Genomic DNA, 22,033 nt, shown 5'->3' with positions numbered 1-22,033 from the left:
TAGTATCTTGAATCCAGCCCGGCCTGGGAGGAGCGGACCATCCTAACCCTGATTCAATTCTACATAGTAAAGTCCCTATGGCATAAGGGCATATCATATCATACGTCATTTTCAAGCCCTGCCAAGTGGAGATGAATTCGTGGCTGGTCAACAAGACTCTATCAACTTGCTGAATACTAACAATTGTGGATATTCGAATCCAACTGAGACCCATGTGTGCACATCCTTGATAATTATGCGGTGAGTAAGTGTCATGCTTCAGGTACTCATGAATATCAATCCGCGCCCAACTTAATCACTGCACTTCCATATATTGTCTGACATCTATTATTTATGTTGTTACCGCGTCTTCTTCGCCCCGGCCTCCCCGTTAAATCTCTCCATAGCCTGAGACATCAGGCAGACACTGTTGTATAGCAGATCTGCATACTTTTAGTATCTTTACCGATTGATTGATACAAAGAAACTCACAAGCAGGGACAACAATCCAGACAAAATTCATCAGAAAATAATACACCCAGAAATACAGCACCTCGGGCCGACTGTGCGAGATGTCATTCACATAATAGTCATAAAGGCTCGTGGCATAGTACAAGGTATCCCCGTACAAATGAGCCATGCATATGATGACTCGTAGAGGATGTTTGAGCGAGTGGTTGATCGTAGTCAAATATGCCACATAAAGACATAGAGGGCCCCAAAGAAACTATTCCCGTCAATATTCTCAGTGTTTCCATCAAATTACTAAGTTAGGCGCGCGTATTTAGTAACTCACCACTGTAATCATCTCAATGCTCACAACAAATGAATCCGAGGCCAAATACCGAGAGTCCGATTTGGCGTACTCCTTCCAGAGTTGCCCGAATATGTCTTGCGCGGGCCCCATGCGATCATGGTGAGTGACAAAATAGCCTTCGAACAAACAGTGAAGAATTCCGGCTGTGGTCAAATTAGTCACAGCCCAGAGGTAATAACAGTCAGGACTGCGCTTACACAGTGCGAACCATAGTATGGCTGATTTATCCCCGTAGGTCATTGACGGGCGTCGGTATATCGCCAATCCCAGAATCACACATAGTGGAAGGGTTAATCCAATGGCAAATATTCCCACTATATTCAAGAGACCATTCTCATTTTCTTCGTAATTTGCAATCTCCAAGCCGAGGGGATAATAAGGATGTAAATTCATCTTGACAGGTCGTGTAAATCAAGGATCACTGATTGTGCTCGAACATAGGGGTTTGATTTGAATGGTTTTCTCGGCGCGGGCCAAGCGACATTTGTGGTGTCAAATTGAGTTAGGGTTATTAGGGTAATCATTTCTAGGACAAGGTTCGAGTATTTAATAACGAAAAAGTACTGTCCTACATAATATCGCCGTCGAGAGAACAATGTTTAGGCGGATGAAAGTCAAAATGTAGCCTGGTTAATCTAACAGAGTGAATCTGTTCCTTAGCTTCGATATACAGACTTGGAGCTCCAAAATGCGGCAGGKCCTTTAAGAGACGACTAGAATTCAATTTTGCTTTAGCTACGCAAAGCAAGTAAATTGGTTCATATTACCACCTTATTTCGGCACTGCAACAATTATTGAGTCATTCAAGGGTGTTGTGTATTTGTGAATATGAAGAATCTTCAAGCCGGCCTGGTCGATTAGAGCGTGCTACTGTTCGTCTGTACGCTCCTTGGAACCAAGTGCAGCCATCATTGTCAAATCAGTCTGTGTCGCTTGCCAATGGACATTCTCATTTGGGAGAACCATATCATCTATGAGGATACGGGAGTCGGGACCTAGAGCTGGAATGATGTTTTTCAGGATAATGACTGCTTTATCATCGGGCCAGTCGTGTAGGACGTTGCGAAGGTAGTAAAATTTGGCATCTATTTGGATGTGTTAGCTTTACGAACAAATTATACACAGTCAAGACGGAAACCAGCGAAGTCTTTTGCAGCTGTAGATTACCTTTGACGACCTGTGGCTCGAAAAAGTTGTGAGGCATGACTTCAATTCCATCCATAGGTGGTACATGTTCCAGGGTCTGGGGTAGATCTTGAAGCACAATTTTGCCCTCAATACTAGGGAACGCTTCCTTAACTGAAAGCGATTGGTGTCCAAAGCCCCCTCCAATATCAACAAACACAGTCTTGCCCTGAAAATCGCCTAGCTCGTCTTGAAATGGGAAAACAGACAACCAATTGACAGCACCAGCTCGTTGAACTGTCATTAACTGTTGAAAGTAGCCAAACCGCTCAGGATGATTAGGGAACCAAATGAAGCCAGGAAGTTCGGTATTGAATGCTTTCTGCAATGCGGTTTTGTCACTCTGTGTGATGTCCGCGTATTGCGTTTCGGCGAGGAAGTCAGGTAATTGTTGCAGAACAGGTCCGACGGTGTCAAAACTGGAGATTTCAGCTAGAGAACCGAACGGAAGCATCGATAACAGCACTAACAAATGATGAATTCCACCCTGGTAACCTTTATCTGCCAATACCGCGGTCGTCGAACTTGAAGTAAAATGGTCCTTGCTGGCCTCCTTTATCTGGCCGTAGGAGGCAAGGGCGCGTAGGATACGACCTTTCTACAGATTCAGTTGCTGTGTCTGAATGTCTTCTTGTTTTTCATACCTAGAAGTTCCGGAGCGGCACCTGTCTTTTCGGCCAGGGTTGCTACACTCAGCGGCTCCTTGGACTCGTTCAGGGCGTCAAAGATGCCTAGGTCAACGCCAATCCGAGCAACTGTGATTTGAAGATGCTGTAGAAACAATAATCAGCACTGCTCGCCTTGAGTACTTGAACCTCTCTGAATGATCTGACTTACCAACCCAGCGAAGCGCTGCAGTGTGTCATAAGGAGTCTCAATGGCATAACTCAAATCACGCAGAGAGTCAAGCAACTTTTTCCGACCTGCCTCGTCGGCAGCTGCAGCCAGTTTCCTAACCTGATCAACGACGGTATCCATTTTCAAAACTCCGTGACGGGCTTCTAGATAAGTATAATGATTTGAATGCCAGTTCATCAGCTTCAACCTGGCCAAGTGCGGGGTGAATTATATAAGTAAGCATAGTTCCCCAACATCCGCGTCCCCCGCTCAATGAAAAAGAACCTTGAAAATCAGTATGGACACATGATAATTGGTTGTGCCTAACGACTCGACGCCGCCTCCCTAGGTGGTAAAGAATCGATGCAACCTGGCCAGGCGGGGCTATGCTGAACAGCATTTTCTAAGCGCGCGATGAACTGAAGTGGAATCAATTTCTTCCTAGGGCTACGTTGTATGCCCACAATCCCGTAACTCCGGCCTACGTTCATGACTGCATGGATCCGTTAACTTATCAGCTCCTCAGCTCCTCAGCTCCGCAACTCTGGAAGTTTGGCAAAAATATAGATGCGTACTTTAGCCATTGGTAGTGGTTTGCCTAGCAATATTTGTCTGAACTTGTACCAGTTAACACGGCTAGATACATATGTGAATTCTGAATATATTGATGCATACCGCCTAGTTCACACCAGTCCCGTCATTGTCATCTACATATCTCACAATCCGTCCATCCTATGCAGTAGCTATAACAGTTACGGACGCGCCGTCATTCATCGTATCGCCGCCTGACACTGCGCCGACCTATACACCATGATTGGCGCCGCACCACTCTGCTCACAAAACTGCTTCCCCGGTTTTCGTACGAGATACGACACCCTCAACAAATCGAGGAAGATTGCTGTATCATTACCAACCTTTCTAGTCATTGTCAGGCCGTCTTGGTCAGGTTTCCAGCTCTCTAGTGAAACTCGTATATGCCTTTGGCGTTCAAAATTATATCTCGTATTTCGTCATACCGCATTGGAGAAGAAGAGTAGTGCTTCTTTCGAACGTATTCGAGCCTTGTATACATCGGAGTCGTCAGCTACCTTTCTGAATGTATCTGGCTCCGTATCGCCCAAGATGATACCATACGCTTCTGCTGTAGCCTTTGGATTCCCAACCAGCTTCTTTCGGCAAAGTAAAAGTCTGTGTCAGCCAAGTGTTCAAAGATTGGGGGCTTTTCATCCTGCTGTTTGGTTCTACGCCGGAAATTTGCGCATGTACGACGTCGTAGAGACCGTCCTGAATAGCTCCTCTGTTCGATGCCCATTCGAAAAATTTACAAACAAATCGAAAGGTTCAATTCGGTTTACGAAGACTGGGCGTTACCGATATCCGAGTATCTGCGTATCCAGAATTGATTCGAGGGGGCAGACTACTTTAAACACGGATATGAAGATAAATTACAAGATTCCTCATGACGTACTCATTGACTTGCGCGATTCGAACCATGCGCGAATTGACAGCGCCAGAGCAGAACTCGTCGGCTTCGACATCCGCGGCACAAAACACGCGTTCAAATGGTCCTTCGGTCAGCAGTCTGTCGATGTGGACCGATCTAGAAACCCAATATCGTATTATTCCACAGTCCGGACCTTGACGCAAGGCGTGATGGGTGGTTGGAAGGAAGACGAAGCCCATTCCACATCCTAGTCTGTTCCCCCAGGGAGAGCTTCTTTTTTGTCCTGAGTCCAATGACTGAAAGAGTCCACCACCCAAATTAGATCTCGGCGGCGTGAGTGATGTTAGATTGCACTTTGAGTGTCATGGACTCAATCTCTAGCCCATATTCACATGTACGTAGAGAGTAAAGTTAACAATCATATGGCACAAATCCTTAGCTACTGCTGCTGTATTCCATGCCGCAATCCAAGTGATGACTAAAGTTAAGAAAAATCAAAGGCGAGGTCGAAGTTGAAGTTAATGATGAGAAGTCCCCACATCGGCCGCCCAGAAACGGCTTGGTGGCTCGGCATCTCCAACTCTCGGAGTCTCCATCGCATCATCGACGACCCATCAATCATTCAACTATCTACCCAGTCCATGGAGCCGACCTATACAGCTGAAAGGTCATGGCTCCGAAACCAGGTCGCAGGACCTCTCTGAGGCTTGATCTGTCTCAGGGCGCTCCCCTCGAGTCCCCTCCAGGTGTTGCGGCGTTGTTCTTGATCCGCTTCGATATTAAGAAAGGGTGCGACATCACTTTATCGATCGCCTGAATTTGTTGCTAATGCTTGATATATAGATATGTGATTTCATGGCAACAGTCGATACCGGGTAGTAAGTAATTCCTTGCCGGTATTTTTCCTTCGGTGTTAACCATGCGATCGTTTAGTCGACCTCGAAGGCGCCGTCGAATACAAGTCGCTCCCATCGGGACTACATAATGTTTCGGAGGATCTCATGTGAGCGCAATTTATTGCGAATCTATCATATGAATTACGGTTCTAATCGTGTGAAGATATTTCGTTCACGAGGAATACGCTGGAATATGCGCCTTCGTAAACCAGCCGGCCGCCGAAGCTGAGCGCAATGCTCTGATGCTAGCCGTGGGTGTTCTCGTTCCTCTGAGCTTTGGAAGACTCGGGAAGAGCTGGAGGCATGCAGCAGGATTGAAGAAACTTGCAAAGTAGGTTATGCATTCGGCGTTCAAAGCTTCCGCTAATGAAGAGGTCAGACAATGCGCGAATAATATATCCGATACCCAGGCCCTAGCAGAATACTGGGAGAAGCACCATGTTCGCGATAACGAGCCTAGATTAGAAGACACGCCTCCAGATTCTCCCGCCGTCCTCCGCAGTTCATTAAAAGCAAATCGTCCTGACAGTCTACAATCAAGGAGTTCTATTAGTGACTCAGCAGGTCTGGAAGCGACAAGACCGTTCTTAGCACCTTATCACCCTGCCTTGTCACTTCCAGCATTTGTGGAAAACTTCGGTCCTCTTATATTCCCCCTTTATAGAGCCTCTCTGCTGCGCAAAAGGATCCTGATTGTGACTGAAGCCCCAGTCCAAACATCTTGTGACTATGGTAGGTTTCACTCACGACTCTTTATCTGAACCTCTGGCTAATTCATATTTAGTATATGCACTTGCGCTGTTATCATCTCTCCCTCAATCGCTGTCTCCTTTTTTTGACCAGGATGGCGCGCCGCCGCTTCGGCCGCGACCGATCTTTAACGTTGGAATTCATGATATCCCCTTTCTCTCAACCAACTCGGATACATTCTCAAGCTGGATTGCCTGTACAACAGACAACGTGCTGGCAACAAAGACCGACCTTTTTGACATACTAGTTACCATGCCGACCACCCACTCGCCAAAAAATCCACATAAGACCTTTCCCCAAATCGAGATCGTGCATCGAGTCGACGCACAGCCGAGAGCTACCAAACTCGTCACATTAAAGGCCACACAACGCGATGCTCGTCGCTTCGTGCTTCTCCGAGATGGACTGCGCCGCTTATCCAGCGCTGAATCAGAACAAAACCAGGAACCCACCGACAACATAGACGACAGCGCATCAACCTTCTCATCCTCCTCAATCATTGAACCCTTATCCTGGCCACGATTAGCATACACATCCTTTCTCTGGTGGGCTTCCGCAGGCGAAAAGCGTACTGGATTATCAGAGGATGAGGAAGAGCAGGACGAACAGGATACAAATCTCTTACCGAATACTGTTGGCCAGGCCGGCGGCCCAGGCTCGTTACTCTCGCATCCGGGTCTTCAGTTGAATGAGATTGACCAGCCGAGGGAGATTGCGCTGATAGCTTATTTCCGCCGCTTGACGACGCTCATATTCACCACGCTAGCGGACGCAGTCGCGCGTCAAGACGCGATGGATGAGTCCGACGAGATTCCGCCAGCAGGCGAATACCGCGACGACCCTGATGGTGGTGATGACGCCGCCGAAACTGAAGCTGAATCCTTCTCCGCTGACCGTGACACAAATCCTCTCCTCCCGGCTTCTAGTAACGACAAAATAGAAGACCTACCACCAGTCTCGATAACATCAACCGACATATCCGAAATGGGCCTCGACATGTGGAGTGCCACAGATCGCATGTTCATGGAAGAGTTACTCCAGGTGTGGTGGGGGCGCAGAGCGGATGTAAATGGGACGAGGATTAGGTGTTGCGGTATCCCGATATTGTAAACTCCCTTCTTACATCTTACTGTTATACGCGACTGTAAATTGAACATGTGTGTGAACCGCAATGAACATAGATGTTTTGATTTATCTCTGTAGGTAGAAAGAGGCGGAGTCGATGTACATACATTCAAACAATATAACGCCATGATTCAGTCAACGCCATGCCAAGTCGGTATTGAATGTCCTCAATCCAAAGACAAAAAAGGTATTATGTAGATATATGTACAGTAAGTGAGATTCAAACCAAGAGTTTAATGCACGTGAGAAAGACAGAAAACGACCAGAACGAGCTAATATCGCTGAGTAGTGGAGGGAATGAGTTGGAAATTGCAATGCCGAATGAAGAAAATCGCTAAGCCCAAAACGCCAATCATGACACGTATATGAAATAGTCAAAGGAGTGCGGCCGTATGTGGTGACAGAGTATATAGATATAATTGATCAGTATCGCCGCCCGACAGGTGCCGACCTTCGATCTTTGATGTCCGCCTCGCTCCTTGTATCCGAGTGCTTAACACCGGGTATACGTCTTGCGGGTCCTCCTACTTTCGCGCTTGCMCCGCCTGTTCGAGCCGTAGCTTCGTTGGCGCTGACGGATCGTTGTGTGCCGCTTTGTGTTCGACCTCTGCGTGCTCGGATTTGGGCTAATGCTTCCTCTCGAGTTAGGGGTGTTCCTGGTATGATGTCCATTGGGTTACGAGCGTGTCGGGACTCGAATTGTATTGGGACTGTTTTTGTAATGGTTTCCTCTTTGATAACAGTGATTTGGTCGATAGGTGTGATAGGAAGTCTTTCGGATGATCGGTGTGGTGGTAAGATAGGGTTGCGGTTGATGGTAGTGACCATTTGAGCGGCGTGTTCAGTAGGACGGATGGTTTCTGGTGCTTGCTCGTAGGTAACTGGCTCCTCTTGTTCTTCGACAGCACTTTCGTAAGGCTGGTGTGACATGACCTCTTCGTTTTGCATCTGCATCTGCATCTCCATCACTCTGACTGCAGGGCTTCCATGCGGAATTTCAGCGTCGTCCTCTTCTTCATCCTCAACATTATCTTCATCGTCGTCGGCATTCGGAAGAACAAGAGGTCCCTCACTAGGTCGGTCATGCATATAGGCGTGCGGTGATGAGACCTGGACGAACGTGCCTGTTTCTTCATCGAATGCGACTGATGACTGCCTGGCTGGTCGAGCAGCCTTTTCTGGGTCCGTCGACTCTTGATAATGTGGTGTTGGTGGTGTCATGGCAGATACTGGGCTCACAAGTGGCGAGTGTGCTGATGTAGCTGGCGTTGATTCGCGGGCATTTTGTTCCGGTTCCCCTTCCTCTTCACCATGGTCTTCGATGTGCTCTTCAATGTGCTCCTCGATATGCGCTTCAATATGCTCCTCGGTATGCTTTTCAATATGATCTTCGACATGTAGGTCGTCCTCTCCCAAAGTACCATCCCATTCTTTGTCGTGGACGTACCTTTGTCCCAGGCTTTCGGCAATTCGGCAAGAGCAGCGTTTGAATTGACACTCCATCTTCATGAAAAGAACCATATCCTCGGCCTTTTCTCTTCGTCGTTGTTCTGATCTAATTTCTGCCTGCAAATCGGCGATGAGATCTGCTTGCTCTTCTAGATTCTCCGGCTGTAGGTTCTCTTTGTTCGAGACGCGTCGAGATAATCTCATCTTCTTTGACGGCGTTTCCTCGGTGTGTGCATCCTGTTCGGCGCCTTGCGCGACTTGAAGAAGTTCTAGTGCATCCACACTTCGCTTGGGCCTCCTAGTTGTAGGAGTCATACATGTGGCCTGATCGGTATAAGCTGGTTTATTGACACTCTGTTCCAATTCATCGACTTGAGATTCCAAGATGCTTTGTTGATTATTCGACTCTGTAGCGCGCAGCTGGTCCTTCAAAGATTGAACTTCCTCTGACMCYCCCGCCAATGCATATGCGCGCTCGAATGCTTCTTGCTTAGCCCTTTCCTTAGACTCTCTCTCCGCTCGTACTTCGTCTCGTAGGTTTTTGATTTCTCCTTTTGATAATTTCAATTCCTCCTGCGCCTTGACAAGCATCGATCCGGCGCGGAAAGCTTCTTTTCGTGCTTTGCGGACTTCTTTTTCAAAAACTGCTCGCTCATGTGCTTGGCGTTCTCGGGTAGTTTGCAATTCTTCTAGTAACGATTCGAGTCTCTCGCTGATTCGTCTTTCTCGGGCTTCTGCTTCGGATAGCATTGTATTGGCGCTGGCAAGAGCCGATTCTGCTTCTTCACGTCCCAAGATGGCCCTTTGTAGAGCAGCCGAACTCGATGACATGGTGGAAGAGACATGCTGTGGACTGGCTGCCGGGCTACCCGCTCGCGACAGATTGTTCAAGAAAGCGATTCTTTCTCGGACATCTGACGCTTTCTGACTGAGGTCGGAGGGCATGGAGAAGGAGGCTGCTAATTTTTGTTGGTTGATTCGTTCTGGAGATACGGGAAAGAGAGGATTTTTTGATGGAGAAAGGGTTGATTTTGTCGGAGAGAGTTGGTGTTTTGATGGTGACTCCATTGTGGATGGTACGCGTCGTTGACGGTCGAGTTGGAGGCGATGTCTAGAGAATACGCATGATAGAGCGACTGATATTCTGTGCAATCATCGGGTTTGTGATTAATGAGACCTCGATGTCGTTGGGTCGTTGGGTCGTTGGGTGATGGATGTGACGTTGTGTCTTGCAGACTGAAACAGTTAGAGGTGAAGCCGATTAAACCCTGTCGCTCTCGGGTGGAGCCTGCCGTTTCGATGTTTGTTGAAGGTGACCTAATTGGGACTAGCGCGAGGCTACTTGTTGCTCTGAGCAACCGCCCCGCCATCAGCCCAAAAGAGTATAGTGTCTTATCGCGATTAAAATCATGACATCTTCACATCCCACCATTATCAATCGTTTTCAACTGCTTTTTACTATGTTGTAGACTCCTCTGTTGAGCTGAGTAGCCTTCAATATGCATGAAATAATCACCCTACAGCTAGGTCAACGGAGCAACTATATTGCAACCCACTTCTGGAACCTGCAGGTCGTCACAATATGTTTTGATTGTTTTCATGGATCATCTGTCTGACTTGTTGTAGGAGTCATATTTCACCTACGGGGAAAATGAAGAGCCATTAGTAGACCATGATGTACATTTCCGGCCCGGGCTAGGCGCAGACGGGACAGAGACTTTCACACCACGAACGATAATTTATGATTTAAAGGGGGGCTTTGGGACTCTCCGTAAATACAATACGCTATATGAAGCAGAGGATCAGTCTAGTCATCCTCAAGGACAATGGTACGTCTGCTGCTCGGAAAGATGTGTAGTGTTGTCATGTTCCATGGCTGAGTTTTTTCATAGGCAAGGCAACGAAGTGATACAGAAGCAGCCCCCCATCCCTTTAAACGACTATCAAAAAAACTTGGAGGCTGGACTTCCAACACCGTCATTGAAGTCTTCGTCCGTGCGATATTGGTCCGACTTTAATCGACTTTACTATCACCCTCGTTCCATAGTTCAACTCAATGAGTACGAACTAAACTCAACGCTGATGCCATTCGAAGACTGGAATGCTGGAGAAGATTTGTTCCAAGATCTAGATAAAGAGCACGACCTGCTAGATCGAGATGTCCGTCCTTTTGCAGAAGAATGTGACCAACTACGTGCTCTTCAAATATTTACAGGCTCTGATGATGCTTGGGGAGGGTTTGCCTCCAGATATGTCGACGCTCTCAGGGATGAATACGGAAAGACTGGCATCTGGGTGTGGGGAGTTGAAGATGGCGCAAGATTACCACGGGCAAGACTGTTACGGCGTGAATATACCTTGAAATGAAGACTAATATTTTGGCCAGCATAAAAAAACGTCGAAAATGATCAACACTGCAAGGACTCTAAATTCAATTGCTCCCTTGGCATCATTGTACTGTCCCATTATCGACGCCCCCCAACATCTCCCCAAATACCTCAATATCGACATGCAGTCTGACTGGTATAAATCTGCCCTGCTTGCTTCCGCCATTGAAACTGCCACTCTTCCTTCTCGCCTTCGCACTTACCGAGATTTCGAGACTTCGTTGTTGGGGCACCGCGGAGGAGCACAGACTATTTTCGAATTACAATCGTCGGTCATTACTCCTGATGCTGGTGATAAAAGACCTCCTTGGGCGACTAAGAAAGACACAGTTCAAAAGTCTAACGATGAGGCGAAGCTAGCCTTTGACATCAACTTCACCACAACCCAGTCAATGGCCGATGACACGGCTGTTTTTACTCAGGTTCAAGTTTTCAGAGGTGAAGAACAGAAATCAGTGAATACCGAACCAGCAACTTTCGACGACATTGGTTTGACACGGAAACTTCGTCTCTATGCGTCCAAGCCCGCGGTCGAAAGGTAGGGTGCTTTAGCGACCATTATGTGAAACAAGGACTGACCAATAAATAGATTCACCTCAACCCTTCGGTTCCCTCTTCCGGATAGCTATCCGCGCAACATGTTCAGCGGTTCTGATGCGAAGGTAGGAGTAGAGATGGTAGCCGCCTTGTCTACAACATCTCGACTTGCCGAAAAACTGAGGGACTTACAAACTATTGCAAGTAGAGGGGTGGGAGTTGACGAACGAGAGAACTTGACGAATGGTCTGGGAGAACTGAGAGAATTGTATGAAAAGGACTGGATAAGCGAGTCCGACTCGGGCGACGATTGATAGAAATAGACCATTATTTTTCATACCTTTGAATGTTCTCATTAGACGATGATAGGTAGCGTGCCGCCCGGACGGATACTGCGAGGGAAGGCAGTACAGCTTGTTACCGTCCCGTGAAGATTTCCACTTTCCACACTCCCTGATCGCTCACCATCAACATGTCCGCAACGTGATATTTCTGCCACAAGCTTGTAGTAGTGCTTCTGGCAGTCGGGAGTACTTTTCCCTATGAAGCTTCGGACGAGCCTGTGATGACATAATTTAAGCTCATGCTGATTGTCGGTGCCGATGCCGCTATCCTAGATTAGGAAGGCAGTGGGGAAGCTCGGGGAGCTGATGCAAAGTGGCCTCAAACACTCGCCAACGACAAACTGTCCAGATCGAAAAAGGCCAGCTTTCGAGTCATTACTCTCCACCTGGGATGAACAGGACACCTGGCCCTGATATAACTCATTTCATTCTATACTACGTTTATAGTCTTCATCAACTTTGCTGTTGCTGATACATTACATTCCTTTTACATGTTATGATCCATCTCGACTCTTCCGTGGATACTCGTACCTGAAACTATTTCCACGATATTACGATTACTGCTACGGACGTCGAATAACTTACTGCGGTCAATACAGCTCAGGCAGCCCTTTAAGGGTCGGTCTTTTTTCAAATCAGCAGTTTGCTAGTTGCGAATCTCCACGACATTTACACCATGGCATTTCGAAGGAGGAATTTGCCCATCTCGGCGTATTCTCCTCTGCTCACATTTGTTCTCTTCCCCTTCCTCCTGTTTCTTTTCTGTCTTCCCGCACCTGCATCGGCTGCCGGCTCAGCCGTCCTCGGAATCGATCTTGGAACAGAGTATCTAAAAGCCGCTCTCGTGAAACCCGGTATACCCCTCGAAATCGTCCTTACAAAGGACTCGAAACGCAAGGAATATGCGGCGGTCGCCTTTAAGCCTTCCCGAGACGGAAATGCGGCCTTCCCTGAACGATTTTACGGCAGTGATGCCATCGCCCTCGCCGCTCGTTACCCCGATGACGTCTACTCGAACCTGAAGACACTTCTTGGTTTACCGTTCGCGGAGGATAGTGATGCTGTTAAGTTATATAGGACGCGATATCCCGCTTTACAAATTGAAGCCGCCGAGGGAGATAGGGATACTGTTGCGCTGCGTAGCCAGAGATTGGGCACTGCTGAGCGCAAGGACGCTTTCTTAGTTGAGGAAATTCTTTCCATGCAGCTCAAGCAGATCAAAGCAAATGCCGAAACTCTAGCTGGCAAGGGTAGCACTATCACGGACGCCGTCATCACCTATCCCGCTTACTATACCGCTGAAGAGAGGAGAAGCGTTGAACTAGCCGCAGAATTGGCCGGCTTGCATGTGGAAGCCTTGATCAGTGACGGTCTTGCCGTCGGCTTGAATTATGCCACTAGTCGAACTTTCCCTAGCGTGTCGGATGGTGAACAACCAGAATACCATCTGGTCTACGACATGGGCGCAGGTTCTACCACAGCTACTGTTCTACGTTTCCAAAGCCGAGCGGTGAAGGATGTCGGTCGTTTCAATAAGACCGTGCAGGAAGTCCACGTATTGGGAGCGGGTTGGGACAGAACACTGGGAGGCGACGCATTAAACGATTTGATTGTGGATGACATGGTCAGTAAATTGGTTGAGAGCAAGAAACTTAAAGCTGGAACGACTGTCTCGGACGTTAGGGCTCATGGAAAAACTATGGCCAAACTGTGGAAGGATTCTGAACGTATCCGACAAATTCTGAGCGCAAACACCGAAACTAGCTCTACTTTCGAGGGTATCTACGAAGAAGACGTCACCTTCAAGTATAAAATCAGCCGATCAGAGTTTGAGAAATTGGCCAAAGATCAGACTATTAGAGTCGGAAAGCCGATTGACGATGCTCTGGAAGCAGCGGGCCTGAAGCTTAGTGACTTAGAATCTGTCATCCTCCACGGAGGCGCTATCAGGACTCCGTTTGTTCAGAAGCAGCTCGAAAAACAATGTGGGAGCGGTAAGCTGAGAACCAACGTGAATGCCGATGAGGCCGCTGTTTTTGGAGCAGCCTTCAAAGGCGCAGCATTAAGCCCCAGCTTCAGAGTCAAAGACATTCGTGCTGTTGACTCCGCCAGCTACGCCGTGAAGATCAAGTGGGCGTCTGATGGAAAAGAGCGGCAACAGAAGCTTTTCACTCCGACTTCTCAGGTTGGTATTGAGAAACAGGTTACCGTGAAGAACCTGGAAGATTTTGAATTCAGCTTCTACCAGCAGATCCCGGCTGGTGACGACGTAGTCGAAACCCCGGTGCTTAATGTCGCCACACAGAACTTGACAGTTTCCGTCAACAAGCTCACCGAGAAATTTGCTTGTGCACCTGTCAACATCACCACGAAGCTCAATGTACGTCTTAGTCCCATTGACGGGCTTCCAGAGGTTACTGGCGCGTCTGTCAGTTGCGAAGTCGAAAAGAAAGCCAGCGTAGTCGACGATGTCAAGGGCTTTTTTGGTCTAGGAAAGAAGGATGACCAGAAGCCATTGAAGGCAGATGATGAACCAACCGAGTCTGTCACACTTGAAGATGAGGCTTCAACTTCATCAGCAGCTGAATCATCAACCACCACCACTACTACGGCCTCGGCCAAGGAGACACCCAAGGCAGAAGCAGGACCTCGAATTGAAAGTATCGCTGTTGGTCTGAAGTCTTCGCCTTTGGGACGTCCTCCTCTATCAACAACGCAATTACAGCGGATCCAGGACCGTCTAGCCGCGTTCGACGCGTCTGACCGAGAGCGCGTACAAAGAGAAGAGGCATTGAATGAGCTAGAGGCATTCATCTACAAGGCCCGTGACTTGGCTGATGATTCTGAATTCCTAAAAGCCGTCAAAGAGGACCAACTTGCTCTTCTCAACGAACGTCTTGAAGCAGCAAGCGACTGGCTCTATGGCGATGGCACGGATGCAAGCACAAAGGATTTCAAGGAGAAACTTGCATCATTGACTGAGATTGTCAACCCAGCATTGAAGCGAAAGAAGGAAAACTCCGAACGTGGCGTCAAAGTACAGCTTCTACAGGAGATGATTAATGGAGCAAAGTCCATCCAAAGCATTGTAGAAATGCAGGTGCAGAGTGACGAGGAGATTTTCACTTCTCTGCAAGCAGCTGAAAGCGAGTCGTCAACCAGCGATTCTTCTACATCTACCCCTACCACCACTGCCTCCGCTTCTGACAGTCTTGAGGAGGATCCTTATTCGTCATCCAGTAGCTCGTCTACCAAAACATCGGCAACCGCCAAACCCACCGCACCTACTTATTCCATCTACACTCCCCAAGATGCCTCGTCCTTGAAATCCACACTCGACTCAGTGAGCGCCTGGCTCGACGTACAGCTCGAAATCCAGAAGACTCTGACCGAATCCGACGACCCAGCAATCACCGTGACAGACATCGACTCACGACTCAAGGAACTCGAGCGTGTTTTACAGCGTATATACACCAAAATGGGAGCCAAGACCGGCGGTAGCGGCGACTCTTCTTCTAAGAAGAGCGACGGAAAGAAGAAGGACAGCAGCAAGACGAAGACAAAATCAAGGACCGAGAAGACGTCTACAAAAGCGAAGCCATCTGCCAAGGATGAGTTGTAATGCTATTTTGTGTTCTTTGTCTTGCTCTTGGCCTTGTTGACATGTACGTGTATCGTCATTTGTAAATGATAGATCTCGAAGGGCGCATATTGTTTATTTTAGATTTATGTGACGAATGATATCTTGTTTTATCAGTTTACCAGCCTCTTAGAAAGCCATCCAGCTAAGTAGGTAGTCATAATAATAATTACACCGTTGAAGATAGAATTATGAAAAATAGTCTCACTTCTGCGACCAGAGGCCAATGATGTTATCGTCTGGATCAACAACATGTCCAACTACACCCATACCATTCGGAATCTCCGTTCGAGGACTTGCAAAATCAGTATACAAGCCAAAGCACTTCGTACTGGAGAGGGAACATACGTCTTGACACCCCCACCAAGCCCCTCGGCCTTCTCAATAGCCTCACCAACATCACTCACAACGAACGTGGGATACACGCTCCACGCTTCCTTACCAGCTGCCTTGGGCGTGGCACCCTCTTCAAGAAGCAGCAAAGCACCCTTGATAGAGTTGGAGGCATCGCTAAAGAAATGCAGTGATTTTACATTCTCGGTTCCTTTGGGGAGTGCGTTGGGAGCAAACTGCCACCCGAAGAGCTCCGAGTAGAACTTTTGGGAGCGCGAGAGGTCTGTGATGGGGATTTCAATGGCGAAGAGGCTGCCAACGGCGGGCTGGTTTGTCTATTAGTTGGAGTTATGCTAAACATTTGAGTTGGGGGTGGGAGACTGACTGGGGAAGTCATGGTTGCTTGTAATACTGTGATTGTCTAGATAATCCAGAAGGTATTGGGATGATCAGTTGTTATGAAAGCATCAAAAGCTCATATACATGATTGTTGTTGGGGGTTTTGTAGGACAGCAATGTGGGCTACTCCTCTCAGCCCGTGTTTTGAGCGGCTGCTCAGCCGCACTGCCACGCTGGCATGCTAAATGTTGGATATTTACTATATTCGCCATTTGCCTGGCTATCATCTAACTAAGCAAAAAGGACCTAGTGTCTCGGTGACTATCCGAGGCGCTTATTACGCTTTACATCAGTGGCACACTTCTGGCGCTGTACATCAGCCCTAGCGACCAATAGAAACTCATTTTATGTAGGTATACCACGAAAAGCGACAATTGATTGACTCCTCCTGTCTCTAGTGCACATTTGAGGAAATATGAGTCTTCCAAATAACCGAAAAAGAAGAAGAAGAAGAAGAAACTCGATGCCCAGGAGTAATCTTTGTCGACAAATTGCAAGTCTGATTTCAAGGTGAACAAGACGACCCAGCCCATGATTACTTTGTCGACGTAGTTGAGGCCGTAGAAATGCACATTATGGAGAGAAGGTGGCGGTCGAGTTTGTGGGCTAAACTGGGCGATTCCTGTGGTGAGATGAGGGGGGTTTCGTTTGCGGCGAAGACATCGTCGCCCTCGTCGGCTAGCTGTTCACAAGAAAATCCGCTAGATTGATACATATTTTATCGTGAAAGATTGTAAGGTCTTACACAAACTGTAGTCCTTTCGTTGCGTCTGCTGAAACAGAGATCGTATTTACTCCGATAGGAGCACTATCAGGTGTAATTTCTTTCCGGCCATGACTGGTAATGAATCCTACTTGTACAGGCAACGACTTTACAGACTAGTCATGCTTTATTAGGTGATTTTGTATTTTCAAGCCGGCGATTAAGAGCCTGGCGCATTAACACAGCTTTAATGTGAGCATTAGATTTCTGAAGACAACAATCATTGATCCAGTCTCAATGAATATCGAACTTTCAGTTGGCCGCTGCGAGACACTTGCCCTAATTTTCCGTTTCGAGTAATTTCTGCTTGCTGCGTCACGAGACACTACGCAGGGTTCAAAATCTTATTCGGAGATAGTGCCGATATATCGTTTCCCTCAGTAATATTCCCCTGTAACGACGTTGACGAGTAGAGTTCAAGAAAACCAATGAGTTTTTCAAAAGACTGGCACTTACAGTATCAAGAAAACACCTCATAACAGAGACAAGTACACTCAACATTCAAACCATCATGTCCCCGCATACTTCACTTCAGAAATACCCCGAAATCAAAGACGAAGAATGTCCCAACTTCGTATCGAATATGAAATTAGGCTGTGCAGCCTATTACTGTGCAGCCTATTACTGTGCCGTCAAGGCGCTGAAAGAAGCTATTCTCACAGTCTAGCGGGCATCACAGCCGCACCTTTCATTTTCTTCATTGGTCTTGCCTTCAAAGCTAGTTCCATACGATCTTGGCTCCAAAGCGTACAGATACGCGTCGAAAAAAGGCGATGCGGAAAAGGGTTGGCCCTGTGAAAGGGGCAGCAAAGATACGGCCCAACCGAAGAAACTGATAAAGTCGATAGTGATCAAGAAAGGGACTTTTGGTGTGACGTGCTTTATTCTGGATTCGACAAATCGCAAAGGTATCAAGGGCGTTTGGCATCAAGTTCCACGTCTTCACGTCAGGAATCTTCCATCCAGTCGGAGTATGGGGCAAGGCTGGAGAATACTGAAAACGAGGAATCAGATAGATCTACAGGATCCTCCCTGAATTCATCATACTTGGACGACTATTCCAGCGATTCTCCCTCTAATAATGATCGCGAAGCAAGGACAACGAAGAAAAGGCCTCGCTTCGGATTGACACATCAAGTCAGCAAGAGGGCAACGGCTCTCGTCGACCCTTTGCTACATCTGGTGCGCAGAAGGCGCCGTGTCAGAAGGACTGATATCGAAACTGGGAAATCCTTGTCGATGAGCGAATCCGATATGTCGTAATTCAGTCTGCGTCTCCTTAGGATAAGATTGAGCTGTCGGAGTTCATATTTTTCAACAAAGTTATGTCCATTCTTGACATAATTACGTCACAGATTAACATCTGTAGACGGATAAAGAAAGAAACACGATATAATACAAATCACGTGAGGCCTATCATGGCTTGATCAAAGAATAAAAAGTTACAGGGAAATATTCACAAAGAAGGAAAAGGTATAGAGCTACCAGAGCCCTACGTCAGGCCGTAAAGAGAACATCAAATTCTCCAATGTTTGGAAAGAATTCACATATACTCAAAATCCACCTCCTCCCTCCGGCGCAGGAACGAAGCCTCGCCAAAGTCGTCGATATCCATGCTGTCATATGGCATAGAAGTGACAGCAAGCGGATTTGTATTTTCTTGTTCGGTGAGACCTTTGTATGAACTCGTGCGGCTGGATGCGACAATGCGTCGTCTATGTTGGCCGAGTCTTGGAGAAAGTATGGTCCGCCGTGACATGGTACTGGAGGATGATGTGTTGTAGATAGAAATAGTGGGAATAGTATCCTGCCAGATGCCTTGATGAATATAACCGTTATCATCTTCATCTTCTTCCTCAACATCCGGTTCCAAAGTCCTTTTATGACTCGCCGAAGAGAACGACGCATTCGACTCCTGACTACTCGACGGCATAGAGACAATCTCCAAGTCATCAACGCTCAGCATCTCCTCGCTTCTATAATCTTCATCTGGTCGTGGAAACGTCTGCACAGCAAGGTTTCCAACTTTGTGGATCCCGCAAAAGGGTTGTAATTCGCTGTAGACCGTTGTCGTCATTGTTGTAGAATTCGTCCTGGCGGGTATTGTGTAGGCCGTCAACTTCTTCTGCTCGGTCTTGTAGCCTTCCGGAACTGATTTGCGGACTCGAGCGCCGACGCCGAGAAGCGAGGAGAGGATGTCGTTTGGGAGGGCAGGGGTGGGTGTATTTGTGGGCGCAGCATAGTTCTGGTGTGAGAGGTCGCTGTTTTCTGGGCTCGTGGAGGCCGCAAAGTAGCTGGTGATAGGGGGTTGGAAGCGACGCTTTTTGGAAGAGGCATTTTGTAGTGTAGATGCCGTTGCCATGGTGAAAGGGAATGTATGTCCTGGGCACTCGATATGGTAGCTGGTGTTGAGTGTGAAGAAGATGCCCCCGCCGCAGAAGGTGAAATTAATGAAGAACGAGGGAGGCTGGGCCGTGCTCAAAAAGACGCGGCTGGACGCGCGATGACTTCACGCGTCGTTCAATTAAACCTTTTCGGGATGGTCACGTGCCGTTGGCCGATACAAGACAAAGCGTCGCGATGGACTTGTTAGGCTTCCGCATAGTTATGTTCCGGGACTATTTAGACAGTAAGAATGTAGCCTCAAGTCCAACTTTAGAAAATTCTCTCTTTTCGGGTAAATTTACAGAGAGTAAGAGGTTGGTCATTAACTCGTTGTCTATCATCAAACAGTTCCATTTACACCAGTCATCAAGCCCTTCGTGACTCTGTCAAAATGCCTTGGGTCTGGATCCTTACGGCAGTATTAACCACAAGTATGATAGGTCTAATCACTAAGAGCCTAAGAGCGCGAAAGTTTTTCGGCCGAATTTCTAACGATGACACCGCGATTTGCTGTGTCCACCACGCTCGAGAACCACCACAGACTTGATTCAGATTCAGCAATTCATTCCGTTCCTGCCCCATCTTCATTCATGGGTATTCCACAAAGGGCGGCATATACACTTATCTGATCCTCTGGGTGTGGACTTTGATTTCTTGGGGTTGGACAGATTTGCGACCCTTCGTTCCGGACTAGGTATGCTTGGATCACTTGCTGAGAATCCGCGAATATCACACTCTGTGGAAGAAGATGAGTTTTGCGATAAATGTAAGCATATGAACGAGACTTCCTTGGAGATATAGTCTGAGTGTGTTATCTTATCTTCTCATAGTACGCCAACTTGGAGCACAGTAGATCAAGGATTGGAGCGATTATCATGAACGGTCAAAGTTATTCAGAAATCACATTAGTCAGATTGGATGGCCATCAATCGGGGGCGGTGTCTGGGCTCTGCACAGAATGCGCTCGTTTTCGAGACAGGGACCAGTGGCCTTGATCTATAACGCGCGCAACATGGACGAAAAGTGGGAGATGATTCGACTGCTCGGCGGGAAATTTTATGCTGATCCAGCGGATTGTCTGTGGCTGCGGAACTGGTCTAATATGATTTTTGGCAAGCAATAGTACAATTGAGCTGACGGACATGTGAAATCTTTACAAATCGTTGAAAATATATTCCTTCCAAACGCCGCAAATGCCGCTGATGTTCATCGGAGTTCGGCTTCTGGAGATCTCGATATAGGGCTAACCATCTTGGGTATCATCATTTCCATTTTCGGAAAAACATCTCTGATTGGACGGAGTTTCTGATTGGCCAATGGATTAAAGATCAAGTATCAGATGCCTGATCAAGAGAAGTAGAAGCATCATTTGTAGTGATAGTGAGACAGGCAGCTGTCTATAAAAGAGGATGTAAATCCTGCCTGGAAACCAGAACCTTGATTTAAACCAGAATTTAGCCTCTTCTTTTTTCTTGATACAAGGCCTCTCTTACAGAAGCTTGATTCTACATATGCGAAACCACAGTCGACATCATGCCTAGCTTCCTCGCATTCGTGCGAGACCAGTACACTCATCTTCCCATACCCGACCCTCCAGCCAATATCAAAGACGCAACGTACATCGTGACAGGCGCCAACACGGGTTTGGGGTATGAATGTACCAAGCATCTTTTTCGCCTGGGCGCCAAGCGCATCATTATGGCAGTAAGGACACCAAGTAAAGGCAAGGCCGCACTGGCGACGATCCAGAGTGAGACCGGTCGCAAAGATATCGGCGAAGTCTGGGAGCTGGATCTCACGTCCCTAGATTCAGTCGAAGCGTTTGCCCAGCGCGTCGACAAGCTCGATAGACTGGATGCTATAATCGAGAATGCAGGACTTGTTATGACAAAGTTTGAACTGGTTGAGGGTCTAGAGCATTCTCTCTTGGTCAATGTTATTTCCACTATGTTGCTCGCCTTCCGCGTATTGCCCAAGCTTCAGGAGTCCGCAAGCAGATTGGGAATTCAGACACATCTGGTGATTGTGTCAAGCAACACGGCTTTCCAGTCTGATATGGAAAATCGTTTAGAAAGTCTCCAGGGTGACGTTTTTGATGCACTGAGCAATAAAAAGAGCTTCGGAACTTTTGTTCAGTGAGAACCCCTTTCATACTGTATTACGGCGGATGACCCCTTGGCTGACACATGCTTGCTTCCAGATACCCTACCACCAAACTTCTGGAAATATATGCAGTTCGCCAACTCGCTTCGCTTCGTCCCGTTTCCAACACCGCCGTTATAATAAACGCTGTAAGCCCCGGCTTATGCTATTCGGAACTAGATCGAAATGGAAGCATCTACCTGAGGATGATGATGGCTGTGATGAGAAGGTTCCTAGCAAGAACGTCCGAGCAGGGAAGCCGAAATTTCCTTCAAGCCGCTTTCGCCGGATCAGAAAGCCATGGCGCATACTGTTCGGAATGCCAAGTCAAAGAGTACGGTTCCTTTCCTCCTACCCTATCGTATTTGCTCCAGTGTTAAGTATGGATCATGGCTAATCGCTCCATTGACAGGCGTTTTGTTCCAGCTTGGGTAACGAACGAGACCGGCAAGCGCACACAAAAACGGGTATGGGATGATCTGCTCAAACGATTGGAATCCTTAGGCCATGGCGTTGACATCGGGAGTCTCACGGCAAGATCCTAGACGTTGGATAAGGTCGGCCGAAGGCCACGAAGGTGTATGTATATTTAGTATGACCACTAGTATTAAATACCAAATT

At 47.5% G+C, this 22,033-nt stretch overlaps 8 protein-coding genes across 8 annotated transcripts; 4 read left to right on the top strand and 4 right to left on the bottom strand.

Moving 5' to 3' along the window:
* Positions 1-339: 339 nt before the first annotated feature.
* On the bottom strand, positions 340-2,959 carry BHQ10_003946 (uncharacterized protein; the record flags this gene model as incomplete). The annotated part of the gene is made up of 8 exons (XM_040876258.1): positions 340-422; positions 472-706; positions 776-939; positions 1,681-1,881; positions 1,964-2,400; positions 2,452-2,575; positions 2,626-2,752; positions 2,819-2,959. The coding sequence occupies 8 exons, from the start codon at positions 2,957-2,959 to the stop codon at positions 340-342; spliced, it is 1,512 nt and encodes a 503-aa protein (XP_040732450.1).
* Positions 2,960-4,932: 1,973 nt separating this feature from the next.
* On the top strand, positions 4,933-7,018 carry BHQ10_003945 (uncharacterized protein; the record flags this gene model as incomplete). The annotated part of the gene is made up of 6 exons (XM_040876257.1): positions 4,933-5,051; positions 5,106-5,140; positions 5,196-5,265; positions 5,322-5,489; positions 5,538-5,890; positions 5,943-7,018. The coding sequence occupies 6 exons, from the start codon at positions 4,933-4,935 to the stop codon at positions 7,016-7,018; spliced, it is 1,821 nt and encodes a 606-aa protein (XP_040732449.1).
* Positions 7,019-7,456: 438 nt separating this feature from the next.
* On the bottom strand, positions 7,457-9,427 carry BHQ10_003944 (uncharacterized protein; the record flags this gene model as incomplete). The annotated part of the gene is made up of 1 exon (XM_040876256.1): positions 7,457-9,427. One exon carries the CDS (start codon positions 9,425-9,427, stop codon positions 7,457-7,459), a length of 1,971 nt encoding a protein of 656 aa, XP_040732448.1.
* A 1,459-nt stretch (positions 9,428-10,886) lies between these two features.
* BHQ10_003943 (uncharacterized protein) lies at positions 10,887-11,720 on the top strand (the record flags this gene model as incomplete). Its single annotated transcript, XM_040876255.1, has 2 exons — positions 10,887-11,407; positions 11,459-11,720. 2 exons carry the CDS (start codon positions 10,887-10,889, stop codon positions 11,718-11,720), a joined length of 783 nt encoding a protein of 260 aa, XP_040732447.1.
* Positions 11,721-12,426: 706 nt separating this feature from the next.
* Positions 12,427-15,372, top strand: BHQ10_003942 (uncharacterized protein; the record flags this gene model as incomplete). Its single annotated transcript, XM_040876254.1, has 1 exon — positions 12,427-15,372. The coding sequence occupies one exon, from the start codon at positions 12,427-12,429 to the stop codon at positions 15,370-15,372; it is 2,946 nt and encodes a 981-aa protein (XP_040732446.1).
* Positions 15,373-15,594: 222 nt separating this feature from the next.
* Positions 15,595-16,120, bottom strand: BHQ10_003941 (uncharacterized protein; the record flags this gene model as incomplete). Its single annotated transcript, XM_040876253.1, has 3 exons — positions 15,595-15,685; positions 15,739-16,049; positions 16,109-16,120. The coding sequence occupies 3 exons, from the start codon at positions 16,118-16,120 to the stop codon at positions 15,595-15,597; spliced, it is 414 nt and encodes a 137-aa protein (XP_040732445.1).
* Positions 16,121-18,428: 2,308 nt separating this feature from the next.
* BHQ10_003940 (uncharacterized protein) lies at positions 18,429-19,247 on the bottom strand (the record flags this gene model as incomplete). Its single annotated transcript, XM_040876252.1, has 1 exon — positions 18,429-19,247. The coding sequence occupies one exon, from the start codon at positions 19,245-19,247 to the stop codon at positions 18,429-18,431; it is 819 nt and encodes a 272-aa protein (XP_040732444.1).
* Positions 19,248-20,803: 1,556 nt separating this feature from the next.
* Positions 20,804-21,409, top strand: BHQ10_003939 (uncharacterized protein; the record flags this gene model as incomplete). Its single annotated transcript, XM_040876250.1, has 1 exon — positions 20,804-21,409. One exon carries the CDS (start codon positions 20,804-20,806, stop codon positions 21,407-21,409), a length of 606 nt encoding a protein of 201 aa, XP_040732443.1.
* Positions 21,410-22,033: the final 624 nt, after the last annotated feature.

Source organism: Talaromyces amestolkiae, assembly GCF_001896365.1.
Source record: "Talaromyces amestolkiae strain CIB chromosome Unknown scaffold6.1, whole genome shotgun sequence".
NCBI lineage: Eukaryota > Fungi > Ascomycota > Eurotiomycetes > Eurotiales > Trichocomaceae > Talaromyces > Talaromyces amestolkiae.
This window is presented reverse-complemented; position numbering and strand designations above follow the sequence as displayed.